This window comes from Macrosteles quadrilineatus, unplaced genomic scaffold (genome assembly GCF_028750875.1).
Source record: "Macrosteles quadrilineatus isolate MER2022 unplaced genomic scaffold, UCM_ALF_1.0 Scaffold_3__2_contigs__length_128488019, whole genome shotgun sequence".
In the NCBI taxonomy this organism is placed as follows: domain Eukaryota; kingdom Metazoa; phylum Arthropoda; class Insecta; order Hemiptera; family Cicadellidae; genus Macrosteles; species Macrosteles quadrilineatus.
The window spans coordinates 68,561,348-68,584,176 of record NW_026542596.1 but is presented as its reverse complement, the minus strand read 5'-3'; the positions used below and the strand labels follow the sequence as shown (position 1 = coordinate 68,584,176).

Below are 22,829 nucleotides of genomic sequence, written 5' to 3'. Positions count from 1 at the left end.
AAACTAAAACAAAATGTAAATTAAATTGACAACATTTAAATTAATTTTTCATCTTTGCCAATGAGAACTTCAAAGAAAAAAACTATCAAATAAGTTCTTTAAGTGTATAATACAAGTATGGAACTGAGTATATATATTCAGGAGTTTTATTTAAAGCAAAAAGTTTGTTAAATGGGAAAATATAACACGGAGGATATGTCATGGTTTTTGTAATGGTTTGGGAAGACTTTGAGAAGCTTGGGTCAAAAAATTTCCAATTGGCAATCACCAATAGCCATGTGATGTCTGCAATGCTGACGGTAAGAAGACTAGGTAAGAAAGGGGAAGTGCTGTACATAAAAATAATATTTTTTTATAATATTCTCTGTTCACCGTTATTGATAATTTTATACGTGGATTTAAATCGTTTTGGGTCTTTTTTGGCGTGATTAATGCTGTAATAAAAAAAAAAAAATCATGTCTTCAAAGTTTTTGCTATTTTAAAAAAATTTACAGTATGCAAAGGACCAACCTAGCCCATTTGTTTTTGGACGAATCTTTACGACGTTAAGATTATGATAATGTTACTGCAGACACAGAAGATGATAATGTTAGTGCCACGATTACGGAATATTGTTAGGTAGGATGGATTTGTGATGAATACAACATGAACATACACTAAATTTACTAAACAATATTCAATCCAGATAAAGTGTCTTGTAAATAGTTGGTCAACTTTGGTTCTAAATAATTTAAAGGTTCTCAAACAATAGGCCTAGTGTGTTGGACTAGATATTCTACTTTAAATAACATCATCCCCACAATTTTCATTCAGTTGTGTGTTTCTCAGGGTAAATGATAATATTAATAAATGTATGATAATAAATAATGATAGACTATTAATAATGACTTATAAGTGGGTCCCGAGAACGTAACGTTTGGTGTTTAACGTAACCATGGGTATTTCGCTAAAAAGCATTGCCTTTAGAAAGGCGTCCCACCACCGAACCAGCTGCAATCAGGGGTTTTCCTTGAAGAACTTAATTGGAATTTTTTTTTAGATATATTGCTATTTCTCTTTTAGTTTTCACAACACAGGATTGTCAGGCTAGCCGTGATGTTGTAGTGTTCGCCTTCAAGGTTACTGCTTGATACCAGAGAGATAGTTTCCAGACCCAGATGCCATTGGTCATTTATAGGCTATCAATGAAGGTAACAAAATAATGGTGTATAATATATAATATAATAAGTAATTTTTGTCCTAAAACTTGCAACTCTAACAAGGGAATCGAGTATTTTTCATAGTCAGTGATTTGATTTCATGGCAAGAAAAGGCTAAGGAATAATCAACCGTAGCCTGCAGTTATCTTACATGCATTTAATAGTAAATAATTGATTGAATAGTACAAAGTGAAAAATCAGTTCCACAGTTACATTAATAATGAAAGTGTGATTCTAAGATGATCATAATACTCGGGTCTAACACGAGGGCTTCAGTCTACTTGTTGCCTCCCTGCTCCATCTGAATCACCCTGTTCTTGTGTCTTTCGATTGCTTCTTGATGTCGCTTGATCTGCTCCTCGTGGAAGCTGATTTCGTCATGCAAATCTTCTTTCAACTTCTCCAACTGAGCTCTTTGCTGAAATATAGTTTCAATTTACAATATTAAAAAAGTAGCCTACAACTTGATTTGCAATACTGAATTAGCAAAGCTTGATGATTTAAAATATGTATAATCGCTCATCAATGTTTCTTTGTCTAATGACTATGCCATGTTTTTTCAGCTGGTTATTAAATTAAAACTTATGTGTAATTTTCTTCTAAAACTTTTTTTGTGACTTATTAATGCTAGTCAGTTTCTAAATGATATAATTATTACCTCACTGTTCAAGGTGAATTTGGTATTTTTCTGAACAGTTGGGCTAAGAGTTCTACAGAGCATCCGGGATAACAGATTAGTAAAACCTGTAATATTAATCCATAAAGTTCTACCACTCAAAGTTTGTCATTTCCGTGAGTCACAGAAATTAAATTTTTATTAAATCAAATCATTAAAATCTTTAATGACTTCTTGTACTACTTCTTTAAGGAGAAAAGAAGAACTCTCAACAAAAACACCATAAATCTATTTAAAACCAGGCTCCATGAACAACCCTGGGATTGTGTCTACCACATAGAAGATGTCGATGAATCTTATAACAACTTTCACAGGGCTATCCAAGGAATACTAAATGAGACCTGCCCAGTAAAAATGACAAGGAGAAAACAACACAATCAAAAAAACTGCTGGGATGCTGAATGCTCTAGACTAAAAAATCTATATATAAATGCCCTGGAAAAAGAAAACCGCACAGGTCTACCTGAAGACAAAGCAGAAACCGCAGCAAGAAAAAGGGACTATGACCTAAGACTAAAGACTTTGAGGAAAACTCAAACATCCGACTATATAAGCAATGCCGACAACAAGTCCAAGGCACTCTGGCAGGTTATAAATAATGAGAGAAAATCAAGTACCAGTATAGCAAATGAGTGGGAACTCCTAGTAGATGGGGAGACATTACAGGACCCAATCAAAATAGCAAACCACCTCAACAGTTTTTTTGCTACAGCCGCGGAAAGGACACTTCAGGCAAACAACACCAACACACACACCAGAACCCCTGAAATTCCTCCTTTAACAGCTAACAAACTAAAATTTCAGCTTGCAACACATAACGAAGTACTAAAAGCAATAGACTCACTTAAACCAAAAACTTCATCTGGCACTGATGAAATATCAGCCAAACTGGTCAAAACATGCAAAAATGAACTGATTAACCCACTAACAGCACTCATAAATAAGTCTCTCAAACAAGGGGTCTTCCCAACACAGCTCAAAACTGCCAAGGTATACCCTAAATATAAAAGTGGACCAAACACAGATGCTAAAAGTTACAGACCAATTTCACTTATACCGACCTTCTCTAAAATCTTTGAAAAAATCGTCCTTAACAGACTAATATCCCATCTAGACCAAAACCTGCTGCTCACCAGCCAGCAACATGGCTTCCTTAAAGGAAGATCCACTTCCACTGCCTTAATACAGCTCACCGAGCACATAATAGAACAACTAGAAGACGGCTCCTCAGTCACAAGTCTGTTTCTGGACTTTAGCAAGGCCTTTGACTGCCTTAACCACAAGACACTTCTTAGAAAATTGGGAGCTCTGGGTATTGAGGGAAAGTCTAAACAATGGTTCCACAGCTATCTTAATGGCAGACAGCAACTAGTTGAGATTCAGCATGTAGAAAAAAACACTCGCCATAAAATACATTCCGAAACTGTCCCTATACGGAGAGGAGTACCACAGGGATCAGTTCTCGGACCAGTCCTGTTCCTCCTCCTCACAAATGACCTACCAGACCAGCTACAAGAATACTGCCAAACCACAATGTATGCAGATGACACTGTCATCACACTAACCGACAAATCAACGGAAACTTTAAACCGAAACATCAATATAACCTTCAACATGACTAAACTATATTGTACAGTAAACGAATTGGCTCTAAATGAAAAGAAAACTGTTCAGCTGAACTACTCTACTAAAAATAAAGACACAAACGTATTAATCCCTGGGATAGAAGCACAAAATAGTACCAAATATCTCGGCATTATCATGGATTCAAAACTGACATGGAAACAGCACATTGACCAACTCTGCAAGAAGCTACGCTCTGGCATTCATGTCATCAGGCGAATGAAGCAGGTTGGTGGTCTGGACACCGCAAAAACAGCCTACCATGCCCTGGTCGAGTCACACCTCAGGTATGGTCTGGTGGTCTGGGGAAGTACATCCAACAACTACCTAAAAAGAGTACTTATCCAACAAAAAAGAGCTATAAGATGCCTAGCAGGCCTTCAATATCAAGAAAGCAGTCGTGATGCATTTAAGGAACTAAAAATCCTCACACTGACATCACTTTACATCCGTGAGGCAATTCTCCATGCCATCTCCACAAACCAAACAAGAAACAGAGACATTCACCATCACAATACACGGAACGCCTCAAGCTTTGCAATACCACCTCACCATCTAAGTCTCTTTGAAAAGAAGCCATCGTACAAAGGGGCCCTGTATTTCAACAACCTACCAGAACAACTTAGAAATGAACCAACTCACCGTTTCAAGAACCAATTAACAACATGGCTGCAAGAAAGGCCATTCTACTCAGAAAAAGAATTCCTTGACAACCAGCTTTAACAACATATTAAATCAACAAATTTTAATTATTATTCTGACGCATGTACTGTTCTCAACGAATATGTAAATAAAGATCATTGTCTATTGTCTATTGTCTATTGTCTATTGTACTTTTTTTGTATCATGTGTATAAAAAAAATCATACATAATGTCACAAACAGTCTAATCTTGTTATAACAAATCTTAAGGGACCAAACTGAATTTTCCATAACAATAGTTATTTGTGCAACTAGTGAGAAAAGTGAGCAATTGACTCACTCGAGAGAAATCCTTACTCACGAGCCGTAGGCGAGTGAGGAATGGTTTCTCGAGTGAGGCAATTGTACTTTGAACTCGAGTTGCACATTATACTTTTCCTACAGTTACCATAAAACAAATAAACTTGTGAAGAAACATAACCTATTTTCACACAGAAGTGAACTTTTAATATAACATTTAATGTGAAGTGACAAATACAACAGTACAACAGCTGACCAGCTGATTTACAGCCAGTGCTGCCAACGTATTTCGCGCGCGTACGACGTTGCCTGCATGCTACGCACTCACTATTTCGTGCCTTCACGTTGCAAATCTGGAGTGAGACAAAGTAATTAGAGTGAGACACTGATGAGCGAATTTGCCACTTTGCTTTCTCAAATCAGCGAGAGAACATGTACATTGTTAGGTAACTGTAGGAAAAGTTCATTGTATTGAGGTTAGGTTTGAAGGAATTTTGCTAAATCAAGGTTTACAAAACAGCACCCCAGTCAATAGTCGAGATTTGTCCTCGGTAAAACACAATTAAGTAGCATTGGCTTAATTTATTTTAAAGTATTGTAATACTTCTTGACTTAACTTAATCTGTTGACTTTTTCTGGAGCATAGGGCCTTAAAATATCCCACACTGCTGTAATTTAGAATCTCTACTATCCGGAAATAGGCGGGGGGAGGGAGACCGCGGATAGTGAAATTTGTACAATTATTATTATTGCGCAATCATGCCATTTTTGGTCATTTATCTTGGTTCAGTTATACAAACTGTACTGTTTAAAATCATGGCTTACTCAAACTCACCTAAAAACTAACAAAACACTGTATAGCAATGAATCACGTAAATAATAAAGCGGCGGTAAGTTTTGTAGGCTACTGCTCTTGATAGGTCCATAGGCTCTAAACTTTATAATTCAATTCTATATTCTGATAGCTGGTGAGATGATCCACAAATTAATAATTTACATCATGTATAAGGCTTACATTATTTATTCATAACAGAACAAAAACCACTTTGTTTAAGTTAAGATAACTATGACTGATGTATATGTCTTAACCCTAAATGTTTGAGGAGCGAACTGGTCTAGAGGCTGAGCACAGGACTATGGTCCCCGAGATCCCACCAAATTTCACCAATCACCAAAGGATTTGATCATAATGATAATGCCAGGACCTTCTTGACCTAACCTAAAGTAGGCTAATGTATAAACAGTTCCAGGCTAGGGACAAGTGGCGTCCTAGGGGGGGGGGGGGGGGACAGATTAATATGCTGTAGGATTTCTATATACCTTTCTTAATAGTCAGCTGTCTCAGTTCAGATATATTATTATTTACATTTGTTGTTATGATTTGAGTGTTAATTCTAATTGTGAATAAAAGACAAGTACATGAAAACTATTCTTTTATTTAACACTCACACAACATATGCAAACATAATCAGTAATATTTTTACTTTGTTTTTTTTTTAATCATACAAATTATCAAATCAAAATTAAATCAAATCATTTATTATCAAGGACATTTACATGCATTGACATTGTCAGTGGAGCAGAACATAAAATTTCAATGTTCATTGTCTAAATAATCAGAGGTAACTTGGGTATGAGTCTATGTTGTACAAATTCCTTTTAACTACAGGGTTAACAATCACAATAGACTATAAACAATTTAACAAATGAACAATTAACAAAGTTGAAGAAAACAAAAATAGACTATATAGAAATAATTAACAGATTTGGATACAAGTTACAGACTTATCACAGGTTGTTCTAGGAACTCTTCAATACTGCAAAAAGGATTTCTTAAGAGCCAGTCACTGAATTTTTTAAAAATATTTTTTTGTGGATACTTATTTACATTAATAACAACTACCTTATTATAAGCTTTCTTATGGCTATTTAAAGATTTGCTCAAACGGAGGTGCTGGTAACTTATTTGATGTCTACCACAAGTATTGTAGGGATGTACATCTTCATTCAGGACCATGACTGGTAGTTTTTTTTTTAAGAATAAATAACAAGTTCTAAAATATAAAGGTTAATAACAGTAAAAATCTTTAATTTAATAAAAATAAAATTAAATTTTATTAAAGTTTTTATTAAATTTAATTTTTACGTTAGCTATTATCCTTTCCCCTTCTTTGAGTCTCATGAAAACCTTAGAACAAGCTTCCACTATCTAACAAGCAAATTTTGTATCAGATATATGTCATTGTATATGGAAGTATACGACTCAAGTTTTCTAGATTCTAAGTAAGGGAGGAAATTGGATGTTTTCCACACAAAGAGCCAGATTACGCTTGTTTAGTTTTTAATTTCGACTTGAGTATCCTAAGTCCTAAGTTTGAAAAACCTAAGGAAAACCTGCATGTAAATAATGACCTTTTAATCTATTTATTTATATAATTTCAAGCCAGGCAACTATTTTATAATAGAGAGAATAAAATAGTTTTATTGTTGAACCGGGGAAGATATTCCGCTTTGAGGATTGTCACCACATGTTTTACAAATCTGGTTCTCACCTGCTTGTAGAAGTATTCTTCTTCATTGGCTGCCTCCATTTTTCCAAAAGCTCCGCCAGCCGATCTGATGCTACCACCTCCGCCACCTCCCTTCCCTGCGCCACTCCCAAGATCTCCAATTTGACTCATGGCTCTTAGAGGGCTGCAGCAAGAGTTAACATTTTGGTAACAAACTTCCATTTTAATACTACTGTAATCCCTGGCCATGTTTAATTTTTATTATTAAAAAATTGATTTGAGATCAAAATGTTTGTGAGTACAAAGTAAGTCTAAAGGTATTTTACAGAGGGGCTAGTAAGTATTACAACTAGGGATTAAAAGTTTTTTTGTTTTTGCTACAGGTACTATAGTTTTGAAAACTTGGATTATATTAGATTAACCTTTGTTGTTGTTGCCTACATCCTCCCAATTAGTTCCAAGGTTTAGTTATGAAGTGCAGTTAAGTGAGTAATTTATTCACTTGAAGTCTTTATCCTTGACCGACACTGTTGGATAGATTGTGTCAATTTCACTATTTACAATATTTACATTTTACTGTGACATGGTGGATATATTTTGGGCCAAGGTTTGAAAATTGGCTCTTCATCGAGTTCCCATAATGAATATTGTGGCCTAGAGCTCCAAGAACAACCTTTTTAAATTTTGGTAGTTCCATCTCACACACTCGCACTGTATGAAAAACTTTTATTGCAGAGCGGGGATAACATTTTAGTGTAAGCAAAGAAAACATACTACTATAACCCAGAATGCCAACCGCATGGTAAAAAGCTTTAAGTGTTTTGAGAGAGCTTTGCCTGTCAATCGTAGGCAGCGCCACCAGCGTTGCCATGCACTCAGCAAAGCTCTCTGAAAACACTTAATGCTTTTTACCATGCGGTTGGCATTCTGGGTTATAGTAGTATGTTTTCCCTTCCGTGGTGTAAGTTACGACTCAAACAACAGCGTGGCATATCAAGGTCTTGTGTTCTTCTGGTGTTGTAGCTGTGCTGGTCTTCTTCATGTTCTTTTAGGAGGATGAGTTTGTCATAAACGTTTTGACTGTAGACGGCAAGTACCAAATCAAATAATTTATTCAGCCATTAAACACAATCTGGCAATAGGCCAAGTCAAGACAATAGTATTACAAGTTCTGCACAGAATTGCAGGGGTTGTCCAACAAGCACGATTTAATCCTCTGCTGGAACAACTTTTCTGGTAGAGTTTTCAGGCTTCAATCAGCCTATTTCACCCTGAAAATGGAGTTTGAAAACCGTGTTTATTTTTATTTTTTAATATTTTTATTTATACTTTATTGTGTTTTTACTATTATATTTAGGACATTTTAATTAGGTACTTTTCTTCTCTGGCACTTTTTCGGCAACTGCCGTTTTTACCCAGGATATCAAGTTTGAAAAATCATAAAAAAACTTGCAAAGTTCCGAAAATGCCCGGCCCACTCCTTTACCAAACTAAATATAATCTAAACTAACCTAACCTAACTTAACGTAACATAACCTTGGTTTAACAAAAAACCCGTCATTTTCGGCATATTGCTAACTTAACCCTCCAAGTGTCCATAGTATAGGCCTTAATGTTTGCCTATTTATTGCGCATTTGCAAGGTTTTATTAAAACGAATCTGAGAAGCTTAAAAACACTGTTAATTATACTGTTTTATATACCATTTTGTTTGGAAAATCACGGGCTTCAATATTATACATAAAACATAAAAAAACATTTGTTTCAAAAAATTTTGTTTGGAGAAATTTTTTTTTTATTATGGAAAAATTGGAAAAAAATAGGTTTGCGCTCAATAATATTGTGTAAATTATAGGCCTATAACTATTTGAAAATAGCCAATTTGTTCTAAATTTTATGAGGATTTCAAATATATAATCATATAGTGAGGTAAGTTATCAAATAAATAAGTTATGAGTGAAAAACATGTTTTGCGCATTAAAAAAAAAAAACACAATAAAAAACCCAAAAAACCAAGATCTTGTTGTTGGTTTGACAAAGTGAAGTTATCTAAATTCTTCTTAACATAACATAAAACACACAAAAACATATACATTTATCACAGTTAAAATCTTGGCTTGTTTGAACAAGGGCCTACAGTGCTCATCAGGGTCTACATTAAATAAAATCCTCACAGCCTTTTTCTGGATCACTAAAACTTCACTTATTTTTTAACTATTGCCCCAGTACAAAATAGAATAGAGCAAAACACTATGAAAAAAGCAAAATAACAAGATCGTAAGTAATGACTAGGTAGGCTAAATCTAAGGCGACGCAACATGTGAACAACTTTGGAAAGCTTTGAACAAACCTTAGTAACATGAGTATCCCTTAAACTAACTTAGGATCAAGATGGACACCTAAAAGTTCAACGCTACTGTCATCATCTGCCTCTTTCGGTGCTCTTACGTCTAGAGAGAAAGTTTTATTCTGTGTCTTATTCAAGTTAAGGAGAAATTTGTTAGCTGCATACCATTCAGCTGCCTCTTTAAGAACTACTTCATTCATGGTGCAATAAAGGTCATTACAATTTTTCTCGCTTCTAAAAAAAGTCGCATCATCAGCAAACATGGCAGTACTAGCAGAGACATTATCAGGCAAGTCGTTAACCATAACCGAAAATAGGAATGGGCCCAGGACCGAGCCCTGCGGTATACCGTACTCAACCTGGGTAGCGACTGACATTGAACCCTTAACACTAACTTTTTGTCGCCTATTTGTTAGATAGGATTCAAAAATTTTGATTTAACCAACTAATTGAAGCGCAATTATGAAGAAGTGAACAATTACTATCGTTCTTAAGCACATCTATGTTGAAGTCACCACACATAACAACTTTGGCTTCAAACTTACTGAAATAACTCAGTGTAGCCTCAAGTTGTTGCGCAGGAAAATTTTCATGTCACCAGCAGGAGATCTATATAGGGATAATACTATAATCTTAAAGTTGATAGCTTCACAGCACATATTTCAAAGTGAAGTTCAATACAGAAGGAGGATGTATCCAAAACTTCAAAGTCCGTAGCTGTGGAGATATAAATTGCCTCACCACCGTCGATAATGATTGAGCGACAAAAGATGCTCCCCAGGCTATAACCTTCAAGGTTATAAATATCGTAGTTGCTGCTATTAAGCCAATGTTCACTAAAGCACAATACTGAAAAATGTTGCACCTTGAACAGCATGTCCAATTCGTCAATTTTGTTGATTAAACTTTGAATTACTATAAAATATTGATATTTTGTTTAAATTAGCCTGCTGACCCTCTAGACTAGGGCTCGACTGTACTGCTAAAGCAGTTTCTCTAGTAATGAGATTCCAAAAGGCAGCTGTCAAAAATAGGTTCAAATAATGTATAGGGGAAGAATTTCTGGGGGGTACCGGTAAATCTTTGAGTCCTGTAGCCCTAACTTGAAACTGAGGTCTGACTTGGAGGTTCGGGGGGATATACCCTAATCCAAGGTATCTATAGGGGTAGTTTCGTGTTTCTATTGTGTTTTTAAACCCCTATGGTAAACTAAAGATTCTTTTGATATGAAGTAGTTTAGAACTGTGAAAGGTAGTATTCAGGTAGTTGTCTAAACAGGTAATAAGATATTTTTACAATCTTAAAAGCTACTAGACTGTTTTTTGCCTATTTATTGAGCGGAGCGAGCGAAGCTCTTATACGTCGACTTTTATGCATTTCGTAATACGCAAACTCCTCCTAGACGGCTGAATCAATCGATTTCAAATTTTGGATGGTAATAAAGACCATATCGGTGAGTGCCAACATCTATATGGCGTTAAAAATAACTCTCAGGAATCCGCCCCACTGGGTCTCAAAGTTTCAATGTAATCCTTATGGAAGCAGTATTTGACACATAAACAAAGACATATGATCAGCTGTTGACTTTTGAATGCAGTAGATAAATAAATAGCTGATAGCATTATTCCACAGATATTAGAACATAAACGGTGGTATGGATCATAAAATAATCAAATGACGACACTAGCTTGAGGTCCGCGACGTAGGAAGTGTTAAAGGAAGTACTAAAGGTGAACAGTCTGGATTGTGGAAACTGTTTATGACGATTAGATTTAGGTACCGGTATCTGCATTCCAAAAATTATAAGGGGAGGGAGGAAAACGGGTCTGCGACGTAGGAAGTGATGAAGGAAGTAGTCAAGGCAAGCTCTCCGGAGTGTGGGAACTGCTTATGACCATTATATTAAGGTATTTGCAATCCTATGATGCTATGGGAAGAGAGGGAAACATGTCCGTCACGTAGGAAGTGGTGAAGGAAGTAGTAAAGGCAAGCAGTCCGGAGTGTGGGAACTGTTTATGACGATTAGATGAAGATATCTGTAATCATAAAATGCTATGGGAAGGAAGGATAACGGCGTAGGAAGTGATGAAGGAAGTAGTCAAGGCAAGCTGTCCGGAGTGTAGGAACTGTTTATGACAATTAGATTAAGGTATCTGCAATCATAAAATTCTATGGAAAGGGAGGGAAACAGTTCCGTGGCGTAGGAAGTGGCGAAGGAAGTAGTAAAGGCGAGCAGTCCGGAGTGTTGGAACTGTTTATGACGATTAGACTGAGGTATCTGCAATCATAAAATGCTATGGGAAGGGAGGGAAACAGTTCCGTGGCGTAGGAAGTGGCGAAGGGAGTAGTAAAGGCGTGCAGTCCGGAGTGTTGTAACTGTTTATGAAGATTAGATTGAGGTATCTGCAATCATAAAATGCTATGAGAACGGAGGAAAACGGGTCCGCGACGTAGGAAGTTATGAAGGAAGTAGTCAAGGCAAGCTGTCCGGAGTGTAGGAACTGTTTATGACAATTAGATTAAGGTATCTGCAATCATAAAATTCTATGGAAAGGGAGGGAAACAGTTCCGTGGCGCAGGAAGTGGCGAAGGAAGTAGTAAAGGCGAGCAGTCCGGAGTGTTGGAACTGTTTATGACGATTAGACTGAGGTATCTGCAATCATAAAATGCTATGGGAAGGGAGGGAAACAGTTCCGTGGCGTAGGAAGTGGCGAAGGAAGTAGTAAAGGCGAGCAGTCCGGAGTGTTGGAACTGTTTATGACGATTAGACTGAGGTATCTGCAATCATAAAATGCTATGGGAAGGGAGGGAAACAGTTCCGTGGCGTAGGAAGTGGCGAAGGGAGTAGTAAAGGCGTGCAGTCCGGAGTGTTGTAACTGTTTATGACCATTAGATTGAGGTATCTGCAATCATAAAATGCTATGGGCAGGGAGGAAAACGGGTCCGCGACGTAGGAAGTGATGAAGGAAGTAGTCAAGGCAAGCTGTCCAAAGTGTGGGAACTGCTTATGACCATTATATTAAGGTATTTGCAATCCTATGATGCTATGGGAAGGGAGGGAAACATGTCCGTCACGTAGGAAGTGGTGAAGGAAGTAGTAAAGGCGAGCAGTCCGGAGTATGGGAACTGTTTATGACGATTAGATGAACATATCTGCAATCATAAAATGCTATGGGAAGGGAGGATAACGGGTCCGCGACTTTGGAAGTGATGAAGGAAGTAGTCAAGGCAAGCTGTCCGGAGTGTGGGAACTGTTTATGACGATTAGATTAAGGTATCTGCAATCATAAAAGGCTACGGAAAGGGAAGGAAACAGGTCCAAGGCGTAGGAAGTGGCGAAGGAAGTAATTAAGGCGAGCAGTCCGGAGTGTTGGAACTGTTTATGACGATTAGATTAAGGTATCTGCAATCATAAAATGCTATGGGAAGGGAGGAAAACGGGTCCGCGACGTAGGAAGTGATGAAGGAAGTAGTCAAGGCAAGCTGTCTGGAGTGTGGGTACTGCTTATGACCATTATAATAAGGTATTTGCTATCCTATGATGCTATGGGAAGGGAGGGAAACATGTCCGTCACGTAGGAAGTGATGAAGGAAGTAGTCAAGGCGAGCTGTGCGGAGTGTGGGAACTGTTTATGACGATTAGATTAAGGTATCTGCAATCATAAAATGCTATGGAAAGGGTGGGAAAAAGGTCCGTGGCGTAGTAAGTGGCGATGGAAGTAGTAAAGGCGAGCAGTCCAGAGTGTGGGAACTATTTATGACGATTAGATTAAGGTATCTGCAATCATAAAATGCTGTGGGAAGGGAGGAAAACAGTTCCACGGTGTAGGAAGTGGTGAAGAAGGTAGTCAAGGCAAGCTGTCCGGAGTGTGGGAACTGTTTATGACGATTAGATTAAGGTATCTGCAATCCTATGATGCTATGGGAAGTGAGGGAAACAGGTCCGCTACGTAGGAAGTGGTGAAGGAAGTAGTAAAGGCGAGCAGTCCGGAGTGTGGGAACTGTTTATGACGATTAGATGAAGATATCTGCAATCAAAAAATGCTATGGGAAGGGAGGATAACGGGTCCGCGACGTAGGAAGTGATGAGGGAAGTAGTCAAGGCAAGCTGTCCGGAGTATAGAAACTGTTTATGACAATTAGATTAAGGTATCTGCAATAATAAAATGCTTTGGGAAGGGAGAGAAAATTTCCGAGACGTATGAAGTGGTGAAGGAATTAGTAAGGTGAGCAGTGTGGAGTGTGGGAACTGGAAACCGTTTGTAGCAGTTATATTAATGTATCTGCAATGCTGAAATGCTATGAGAAGGGATGGAAGCATCCCCACGACATAGAAAATGGTGGAAGAAGTAGTAAAGGCTAGCAGTGCGGAGTGTGGGGAATGTTTGTGGCAATTTTAGATTAACGTATCTAAAATACTAAATTGCTATGGAAAGTGATGAAAACAGGTCCACGATGTAGAAAAAGGCTTAGAAAGTAGTAAAGTATGAACATAGTGTGAAAGCCGTCTGTGGCAGTTAGACTGATGTATCTTTAATGCAAAAATGCTATGAGAAGGGAAGGAAACAAGTCTAAGACGTAAGAAATGGTGAAGGAAGTGGTAAGGCTTGCAGTGCAGAGTGTGGGAACTGTCTTTGGCAATTGCATTAATATATCTGCAATCCTAAAATGTTATGGGAAGAGAGGGAAATAGGTCCACGACGTAGGGGGTGGTGAAGGAAGTAGTAAAGGTGAGCGTGTTGAGTGTGGTAATGGATTAATGTATCTGCAAAGCTAAAACGCTTTAGGAAGAGACTGTAGACTGTAGGTTAAAATAATTTCGAAGCACGAATCGATACATATTTCGATACATGCAATCGTTTATAATAGAAATTTACAACTGAGTTGACAACAGCTGATTTTTTACTCCATAGAGGATAAAAACATTTTTTACTTCCTAAAGAGTAATATTGCTACTTTAGACCCGCAACGCATGCATTAAAAACGACTGGTATTACTGCAGTATGACCAAAACAATATAATATAAACCCTTGATGACTCCGCTCAATTTTGTGGATGCCTCTGCGAACGCCACCTAGTTTAGCTTGATAGGTAATATAATATTTCTTGAGAGGTTAATAGGTAATAGTTTGCCTTTAATGAGTTTAATTAACCCTATATGAGTTTTTTAATAAGGATTTCCTAGTGATTTTAGTGTTTAAAAGTCACAACCCATATAAGTTTTAACTTATATGATGGATAGCAGTTTTAGCATAAACCAGTCAATTCTTTTGCATTTCCCAAAGAATGAGATAAATGGACATAATTCTTTACAGATGACAGCTTATACATTTCAACACAAGTCTACTATTCACAATTTATCCATGTCTCATTAGCTTTACTCCTGCTAATAATACTTCAATTTTTAGATTGTTGTAGGTAATTGAATTGAGTTTTCAAATTCTTAACTAGTGCAGCACTGTGATGTTTGATATTTAAGGTCGAAGCAGGTAGCAATCAGATAATAGTTCCAAACGTGAGAAACAAGTAATCATATTTCTTATCTTATGATATGAGCCTTGACTTGGTAATATGTACAGTAGTTGTGAAGCATTAAAAATATACATTCTAGATGTTTTATGGATTATAGGGATTGAAACATCCACCAATAAGATTATCTAGTAAATTGTAAAGTTAAAAAATAAAAGAATATGTTAACACTTTGATTCAAACATTCATCACTAGATGTGCTAGTGAAGGTTCACCAGTTTACCACCAGGTACCTCTCATTAGTTGAGCCGATCACCACTAGGTGTCCTACTGATAGTTCATCTACTTCCCACAGATAGCACTGTAATCTACTTGATGCTGTGTTATTTTTTGGCAAATTGGTATATTTTTTATAAGCGTTGTGTTTAAAGTAATAAAGTTTTGGACACTAAGCTTCAATAATTATAACTTGGTGACAAATTATTGTGTAACCAATGAAATCTTAGATTCAACTCAAATATGAGAAGAAATGGTTAAAATTTAAAGGTTTTGTAATCAATCATCAGGTATCAATGTTGTGAAACTTAATACGAAACCCAACGGGTGGATTCTATTTTAGAAAATTTGGTCTACTAGATCCCGACTGATGATGGACCTTCGGGCCCGAAATTAATTTCGGATCAAAAAACAGGATTGCTAAGGTAAGGCCTTATAATATCAATCAATATTGTATTTAACCACTCAATCACTCAATGTATTGAACATTTTTTGGTCTACATTTAAAAGTTAAATCTCAAACTGTGACCCAAATACTTAATAACAATAAAAATACTCATAGACTACTATCCATTAATCCTCTATAAATACTTAAGGAACTGTCAATAATCTTTTTAACCTCCATTAAATAATTAATTATTAATTTTAAAGATAATATCTTTCATACACTCATGATTAATTCAAAACATATTTAAAAGAGCTATTAGTTTACAACAGTAAACAATTCAACACTTGTGTGGTTTAAGATTTCACAACAATAGAATGCTTATTGAGCAAATATTTGCTGATCTATGTACACTATACCATGATTTGAAATAGTCGGTCTAATTCTCTCAGTTGTTAAACTTGTAGTGTTTTATCAGACTTGTACTATAATTAAACTATTAATAGAGTTTATCTAGGCAATAATTGCAAAGTGGATCAAACTAGTTTTTTGGTTCAACCAATTCAAAACTCTATTAACGCTCCGAGTGTCCCTTGTTTTGGCCTTAATGTCTGCCTATTTTTTGCTCATTTGCAAGGTTTTATTAAAACGGATCTAAGAAGCTTGAAAACAATGTTAATTATACTGTTCTATATACCATTTTGTTTGGAAAATCATGGGCTTCAATATTATACAAAAAACATAAGGAACATTTGTTTCAAAAAAAATTTTTTAGGTAAAAAAAAAATATTTTGGAAAAATTTCAAAAAAAAAATAAGTTTGCGCTCAATGAAATTGTATAAATTATAGGCCTATAAATATTTGAAAATAGCCACTTTGTTCTAAATTTTATGAGGATTACAAATATATAATAATATAAGGAAGTAGATTTGCAAATAAATAAGTTATGGGCAAAAACAGATTTCAGTACATAGCGTTTAGCTAAGAATGCATAGCCTAACCATAGCTAGGAATCTGGCTGATAATTTACATCAATATCACTACCTACTTCTTCAGGATCATCAACCAGCCCTTCAAAATCACTTAAATCTTCTTATAATGCACCACGTATATCACTATTTTTGATTTTTAACACTAAAATCAATCTGCAAGATCTGCAACACTTTCAACAACTATTTTATCAACATCGGTAACCCAAAGCATCTGATCCAACCCCACTTGATATGACACAGAAACCACATCTATCTGCCTTCAAAACAATCACCGAACATGAACTCGATAAGCTCTTCAAAATCCTTCCTCCAAAATCTTCGTGCGGACTGGACGAAATCCCAAACAAAATCCTAAAACACTGCAAGAATGAACTGATCCCTCCTTTGACAAATATTATCAACACTTCCATAATACAAGCCACAGTTCCACAAGCCATGAAACAAGCTCTGGTCTACCCCAAATTCAAGAAAGGAGATACCACCCTAACCGAAAACTATAGACCAATTTCAATACTACCGGCCCTATCCAAATATCTGGAAAAAATAATCAACTCCCAAATAATAACTTTCCTGGAAAACAACCACTTCCTAAGCGACAACCAGCACGGATTCAGAGAAAAGAAATCCATAAATACCGCTCTGTCTCAACTCTGCAACACCATAACCAATATCTGGGAGGATAAAAAAAACAGCAAACGGCGTATTTCTAGATCTCCAAAAAGCGTTTGACAGCCTAGACCATAACCTACTTCTCCAAAAAATATCAGCCCTAAACATCAAGAACAAAGCTCTAGATTGGATAAAAAGCTACCTCTACAATAGACAACAACTCATTGAAATTGAACACCAAAGTGGAAACTTCATTACCAAATCCAGATCAAAACTGCAAACCATCACTCAAGGCATACCTCAAGGCTCAGTACTAGGACCCCTACCAGCAGACAATACATGTATAATGTTTGCCGACGACACGACCATTATAGTTCCAGGCATACCAACACCTAATCTAACAGAAAAAACAATAGACACAGCAAAAAAAATCTGCAATAGCCTAAATCTCCGAATCAACGAATCTAAAACTGTCTGCCTGAAATTCACTCCAACAAACAAACCTCTAACTCAAGAAGACACAACAAATGCCAACCCCACAACCAAATTCCTTGGGCATCATTCTTGACCAGCAACTAAACTGGCACCCCCACTTGGAAAGGCTCCAGCGAAAACTCTCATCAGCTATCTATGCCCTCAGAAGAATCAGGGAAATCACCAACGAAGAAACTACTAAGATGGCTTACCATGGAATCTTCTCTTCACACCTGAAATTCGGCTCAATTGCATGGGGAAGTGCCAGCGAAAGCCTATTAAAAGAAATACAAATCATTCAAAAGAAAGCAGCCAGAATCATAGACCAATCCCACTACCTCAAACACTGCAAGCCCCTTTTCATAAAACACCAAATCCTAACCCTAACCTCTCAATACATATTTGACACCATCAATTTCATAAAACAAAATCCGCCTGAAACCAGACAAACATGCCACAACCACAACACCAGATCAAAATCGAACTATAACACCCAACAAAACAGATTAAACAAAACCAACAAAACCCCCACTGCAATGGGAGCAAAGCTCTACAACCTACTTCCACAACATCTCAAAACAATAAACAACACAAAAAAAAATTACTGCTGCACTAAAAAACTACCTCCTTCAAAGACCATACTACACCATCAAAGAGTTCTATGAAGATCATAACTACCACATAGGGCTATTATAAGAAGAGAAAGAAGTAACTTAAATGACGATTCTCCAGTCTCTACGACTGCGATGAAGAGGACCTATGTAAGATGTAAGATGTAAAACAATGATAAACGTAATAAAACACATCAGTCATCGGTGCGAGGTTAACCAAGCTGTTTACAAATACGCACGTCAGCTGTCTGCTACAATATTTTCGGAACTAAAATGAAAAGCGCTTAGAGACAGACCTCCGGAGAAAGCTCTGAATCTGACAAATAAAACGATACCTAACTCGATCCAGTTCAATCCGATTTTGTCAGTCATAGAGCCTTCGCCGTAAACAGTGTTTGTGAGTCGATGCATCGACACAAAACACTACACAAAGTGTGTTATGTGTCGAAGCATCGACAAATAACACTCGGAGGGTTAAATACTAAAATCTTAAAATAGTAGACTGTTCACTAAATAAATAATCAGTTAGCTATGGAATACTAATCAAGTGATCATGACAGATGTTTGGCAAATTTATTACCGGTACCTTACAGACAAATGCCTTACTAGCTAGTTTAATACATAATAATTTCCATAGGGTTTAGACTACTTGATTACCTAATATCCTCTCTAGGGTGGTAATCCACTTAATCTTATTCCAAGAAACTAATCAATTTCCTATATCTACCATAAGGGGAGTAACACTAGAAACTAGAGGTAGTCAGGGGTAGAGATCAACCCAGGTAACACCCTATTACCTTTTAAATTCTCAAAATCACTCTAATAAGTCTCCTATTTCATATTAAGGACTCAAGATAAGAAGAAAACCTCTAGAAGATACCCTCTAGAAACTACCCCTAACCCTAATTTAGGGGTAGAAGCCTATTATAGGGGATAGAAGCCTATTATAGGGGTAGAAGCCTAATTTAGGGATATATTTAAGGATACATCTGTAATAATCCCTTGCGTTCTGTTCAGTACAGTGGGAAATAGATAGAGATTAAACATCTAGCCATTCACTGGACTGAACAAAACTAGGAAGACAGTATTAGCCTAGGCACCTGCATTAGGGCCTTGTTGTTCATTTTCAATTTCAAGATTTTCGTCAATTACTGACGTCTCTAAATCGTTAAAATCGGGCACATAGGTACTCTTCTCCACTCCCTGACAAAAAGTCTAGCAATGATAGCTCAGAATCTGAAGGATAATTAACATCAATGTCACTACCTACTTCTTCCGGATCATCAACCAGTCCTTCAACATCACATATATCTTCTAGTGCATTAAGAATATCACTACTGTCCATTTTTACCACTAAAAACGACGATAAACGTACAAAAACACACAAGTCACCGATGTAAATAAACAAAGTTGTTTACAATACAAACGTCATCTGTCTGCTACAATTATGATCGGCTCGAAAATGAAAAGCGTCTAGAAACAGACATCGGAAGAAAGCTTAGAATCTGCCGAAAAGAACGATACCTAACTCGATCCAGTTCAATCCGATTCAGTCAGTCCCAGAGCCTTCTCCGTAAACAGTGTTTGTGAGTCGCAAAAGCGACGCATAATACCACGGCGGGTGTGTTATGAGTCGCTTTTACGACGCATAACACTCGGAGGGTTAAGCATGGGTTAGGTTAGGTTAGATTAGGCTATATTTAGTTTGGTAGAGGAGTGGGCCGGGCATTTTCCCCACGTTGCAGTTTTTTATGATTTTTCAAACCTGATTTTCTGGGTAAAAACGGCAGTTGCCGAAAAAGTGCCAGAGGGGAAAAGTGAATGTCCTAAGTAATAGTTAACACATTAAAAGTATAAAGGAAAACTCTGATTTTTTGCACTTTTTGCGATTTTCAAACGCGATTTTCAGGGTGAAATAAGTGTTTGCCCCAAAAGTGCCAAATATAAAAAGTGTTCGAAATAGGCCTCTTCATGTTCAGCTTGCTCTACCGGTTAATTTGAGTAGGCCTACCCACATGACTTATTTCCGCAAAAATGTTGTTTTCCGTCTTCTGTCGTTTTCCAACATTTTGCATTTTCAAAATCAAAGCGTTTTGAAAAAAATTCATTTTCCGAGCAAGTAAGTTTGGCTAAGGGGTACACTTCCGTATCTGTTGTAAAAAAACAACCGAATGAAAATTATTCGATATATCGATACGGTAATTTAATTCAATATATCGTTTTATTAGTTAGGTAAGGTTAACCAAACGATACCTATATCGAATGAAATAATCGATATATCGATGGATATTTTCATTCGGTTGTTTTTTACAACAGATACGGAAGTCTACGAAGGCTAAGTTACTGGAAAGGTAACTTAAGAATTAACTTAACCCTTTGAGTGCCGTCGTGTCTCGCTCCGAGACGCACTATTGTCGTAGCTTGAGTGCCGAGCGTCTCATAGCGAGACGGTCGAGGTTGCGCGAGTACTGCCGGCGTCTCGGAGCGAGACGCTCAGAAAATCACTTCATACAGTATCACATTTCAATAAAGCTGGCTGCAAATCACACCAAATGCAACAGAAGGAGGTTGGCAACAACTATTTTGCTCTTTTACTGTAGAATGGAGCTGAGAAATGTGGTCAACCAATCAAAAACCATTACGCAATACTAGACGACTTTACACAGCTGGTTCGTGTGTTGTTGTTTCAACTGTTTACGTTCTAGTAAATGTTTGTTTACGAATTGTTAGGTTATAGAATCGCAGGTTATGGTCATGAATCGTTGAAAAATACATTTTTAACATTTAAAAGTTATAATATCGTGCATTTGGTGATAGTTTGTGGCTAATCACATAAAGTGTGTACCCGGTAACTGGACTTGGTAAGTCAGGCCAAGGTGCATGATTTTATGTTGACCGTTTGTATATTTTGTGCATGGCTTCTAATAGTAGCCTACAGTATTCTAAGACTAATTTGAATTAATAAACATAATAATAACAACATAAAATATAGTCAAATGTAAAATGATATAGTTTTGTCTGTAACAACACAAGTCTTAGAGCATGATTTAGGTTGTTTGCTGGGTAGGGCCTAGAATTTTCCGAGACCTCATTGTAGTAAATGTTACATATTTTTTTGGACAAATACAATAGCTTAAATACATTTGTTATACATGATTTCTCTTTAGTTTTTAATGCTTTTTAAAATGAATGTAAAATTAAATTCCAATGAATAAGTTACTTAAGTTAATTTTAAATTGGGTTATTTTAACTCAAACTTTAAAAATGAGAATAAACTGTGCACCATATTTCTGTCTTGTCTATGAAAATATTTTATTTTAGCTCATGAAACCCCAACTAAAATTATTATTTTACAATTCACGATCTAATAATTTAAAAAACAAAACAAATTTAGGCCAAAAATGTTAATAAATAAGTATTTTATAACGATTTTCCTAAACGCCTGCATTTATGTGGAAAAATGGTCGGCATTCCTAGAAGCAACACCACATGTAGGCCTGGCAAACCTCAAATAAAATTGTTTTCCTACAGTTACCTAACAATGTACATGTTCTCTCACTGATTTGAGAAAGCAAAGTGGCCAATTCGCTCATCAGTGAGACAATGTTAACATTGTCTCACTCTAATTACTTTGTCTCACTCCAGATTTGCAACGAGAAGGCACGAAATAGTGAGCGCGTAACATGCAGGCAACGTCGTATGCGCACGAAATACGTTGGCAGCACTGGCTGTAAATCAGCTGGTCAGCTGTTGTACTGTTGTATTTGTCATTTCACATTAAATGTTATATTACAAGTTCACTTCTGTGTCAAAATAGGTTATGTTTCTTCACCAATTTATTTGTTTTATGGTAACTGTAGGAAAAGTATAATGTGCAACTCGAGTTCAAAGTACAATTGCCTCACTCGAGAAACCATTCCTGTGAGTAAGGATTTCTCTCGAGTGAGTCAATTGCTCACTTTTCTCACTAGTTGCACAAATAACTATTCACCCGCTCGAGGCACTCAAAGGGTTAAGTAACCAACAATTTATTATTGCCTACATTTCATATTAAGATTGTTTTCCTTAGATATTTAAAACACTATGACTTGGTGATTCAATCTTCAATAAAGTGAATGGACAATACTCAAGACAAGACATAACAGAAACAGGCGAATGAGGCAATCATGTTGCGAGACCATGTTCCAACATCAAAACTAAGTTTATTATTTATTTGCTAATTAATTATTTGTAGCTGATAAAATACTTACGAAATCAAAACTCCTCGCTCTGCAGTGACCTTGAGGATCCTAGCAAATAAGGACATGATATTCAATTTGTACGAATAAAATAGATGTTGCACAATATTTCAAAAGTAAACTTTAGGCGAACAACTTTGGAAGCTTTCAACGAAAATAACCTCGATCAGTCAGTCTGTCTAGTGCTAGTGTCTCCCTCCAGTGTCTGACAAGTGACAGTGACAGACAACAAGATTCAATTCGGATCAGCTGAGTCTACCGGTCTATCTTTATTGTTTACTTCTCGAGGTGTGGTGTCAGTGTTGGTGGTGGGGCACAAGGAAGATTTCTCAGGTGCCGTTTGACGTCACTAACTGCTGCGTCTGAAGAAACAGACAATTGTATAATTTTCCATTATTAAATTAAACTGTCATAACCTAACCAAACGTGCTGATAATGGAAAAATCTAATAAAGGTTTACTAATCTAAAAAATAGTTTT

The 22,829-nt window shown here is 36.6% G+C and overlaps 1 protein-coding gene across 1 annotated transcript; it reads right to left on the bottom strand.

Annotated features, from left to right (window-relative positions):
• Positions 1 to 1,342: 1,342 nt before the first annotated feature.
• LOC128990913 (ATPase inhibitor mai-2, mitochondrial-like) lies at positions 1,343 to 22,543 on the bottom strand. Its single transcript, XM_054413569.1, has 3 exons — positions 22,363 to 22,543; positions 6,993 to 7,134; positions 1,343 to 1,618 (listed from the first exon to the last, which is right to left on the bottom strand). Exons 1-3 carry the CDS (start codon positions 22,416 to 22,418, stop codon positions 1,478 to 1,480), a joined length of 339 nt encoding a protein of 112 aa, XP_054269544.1. The 5' UTR covers positions 22,419 to 22,543; the 3' UTR covers positions 1,343 to 1,477.
• Between the last annotated feature and the right edge of the window lie 286 nt (positions 22,544 to 22,829).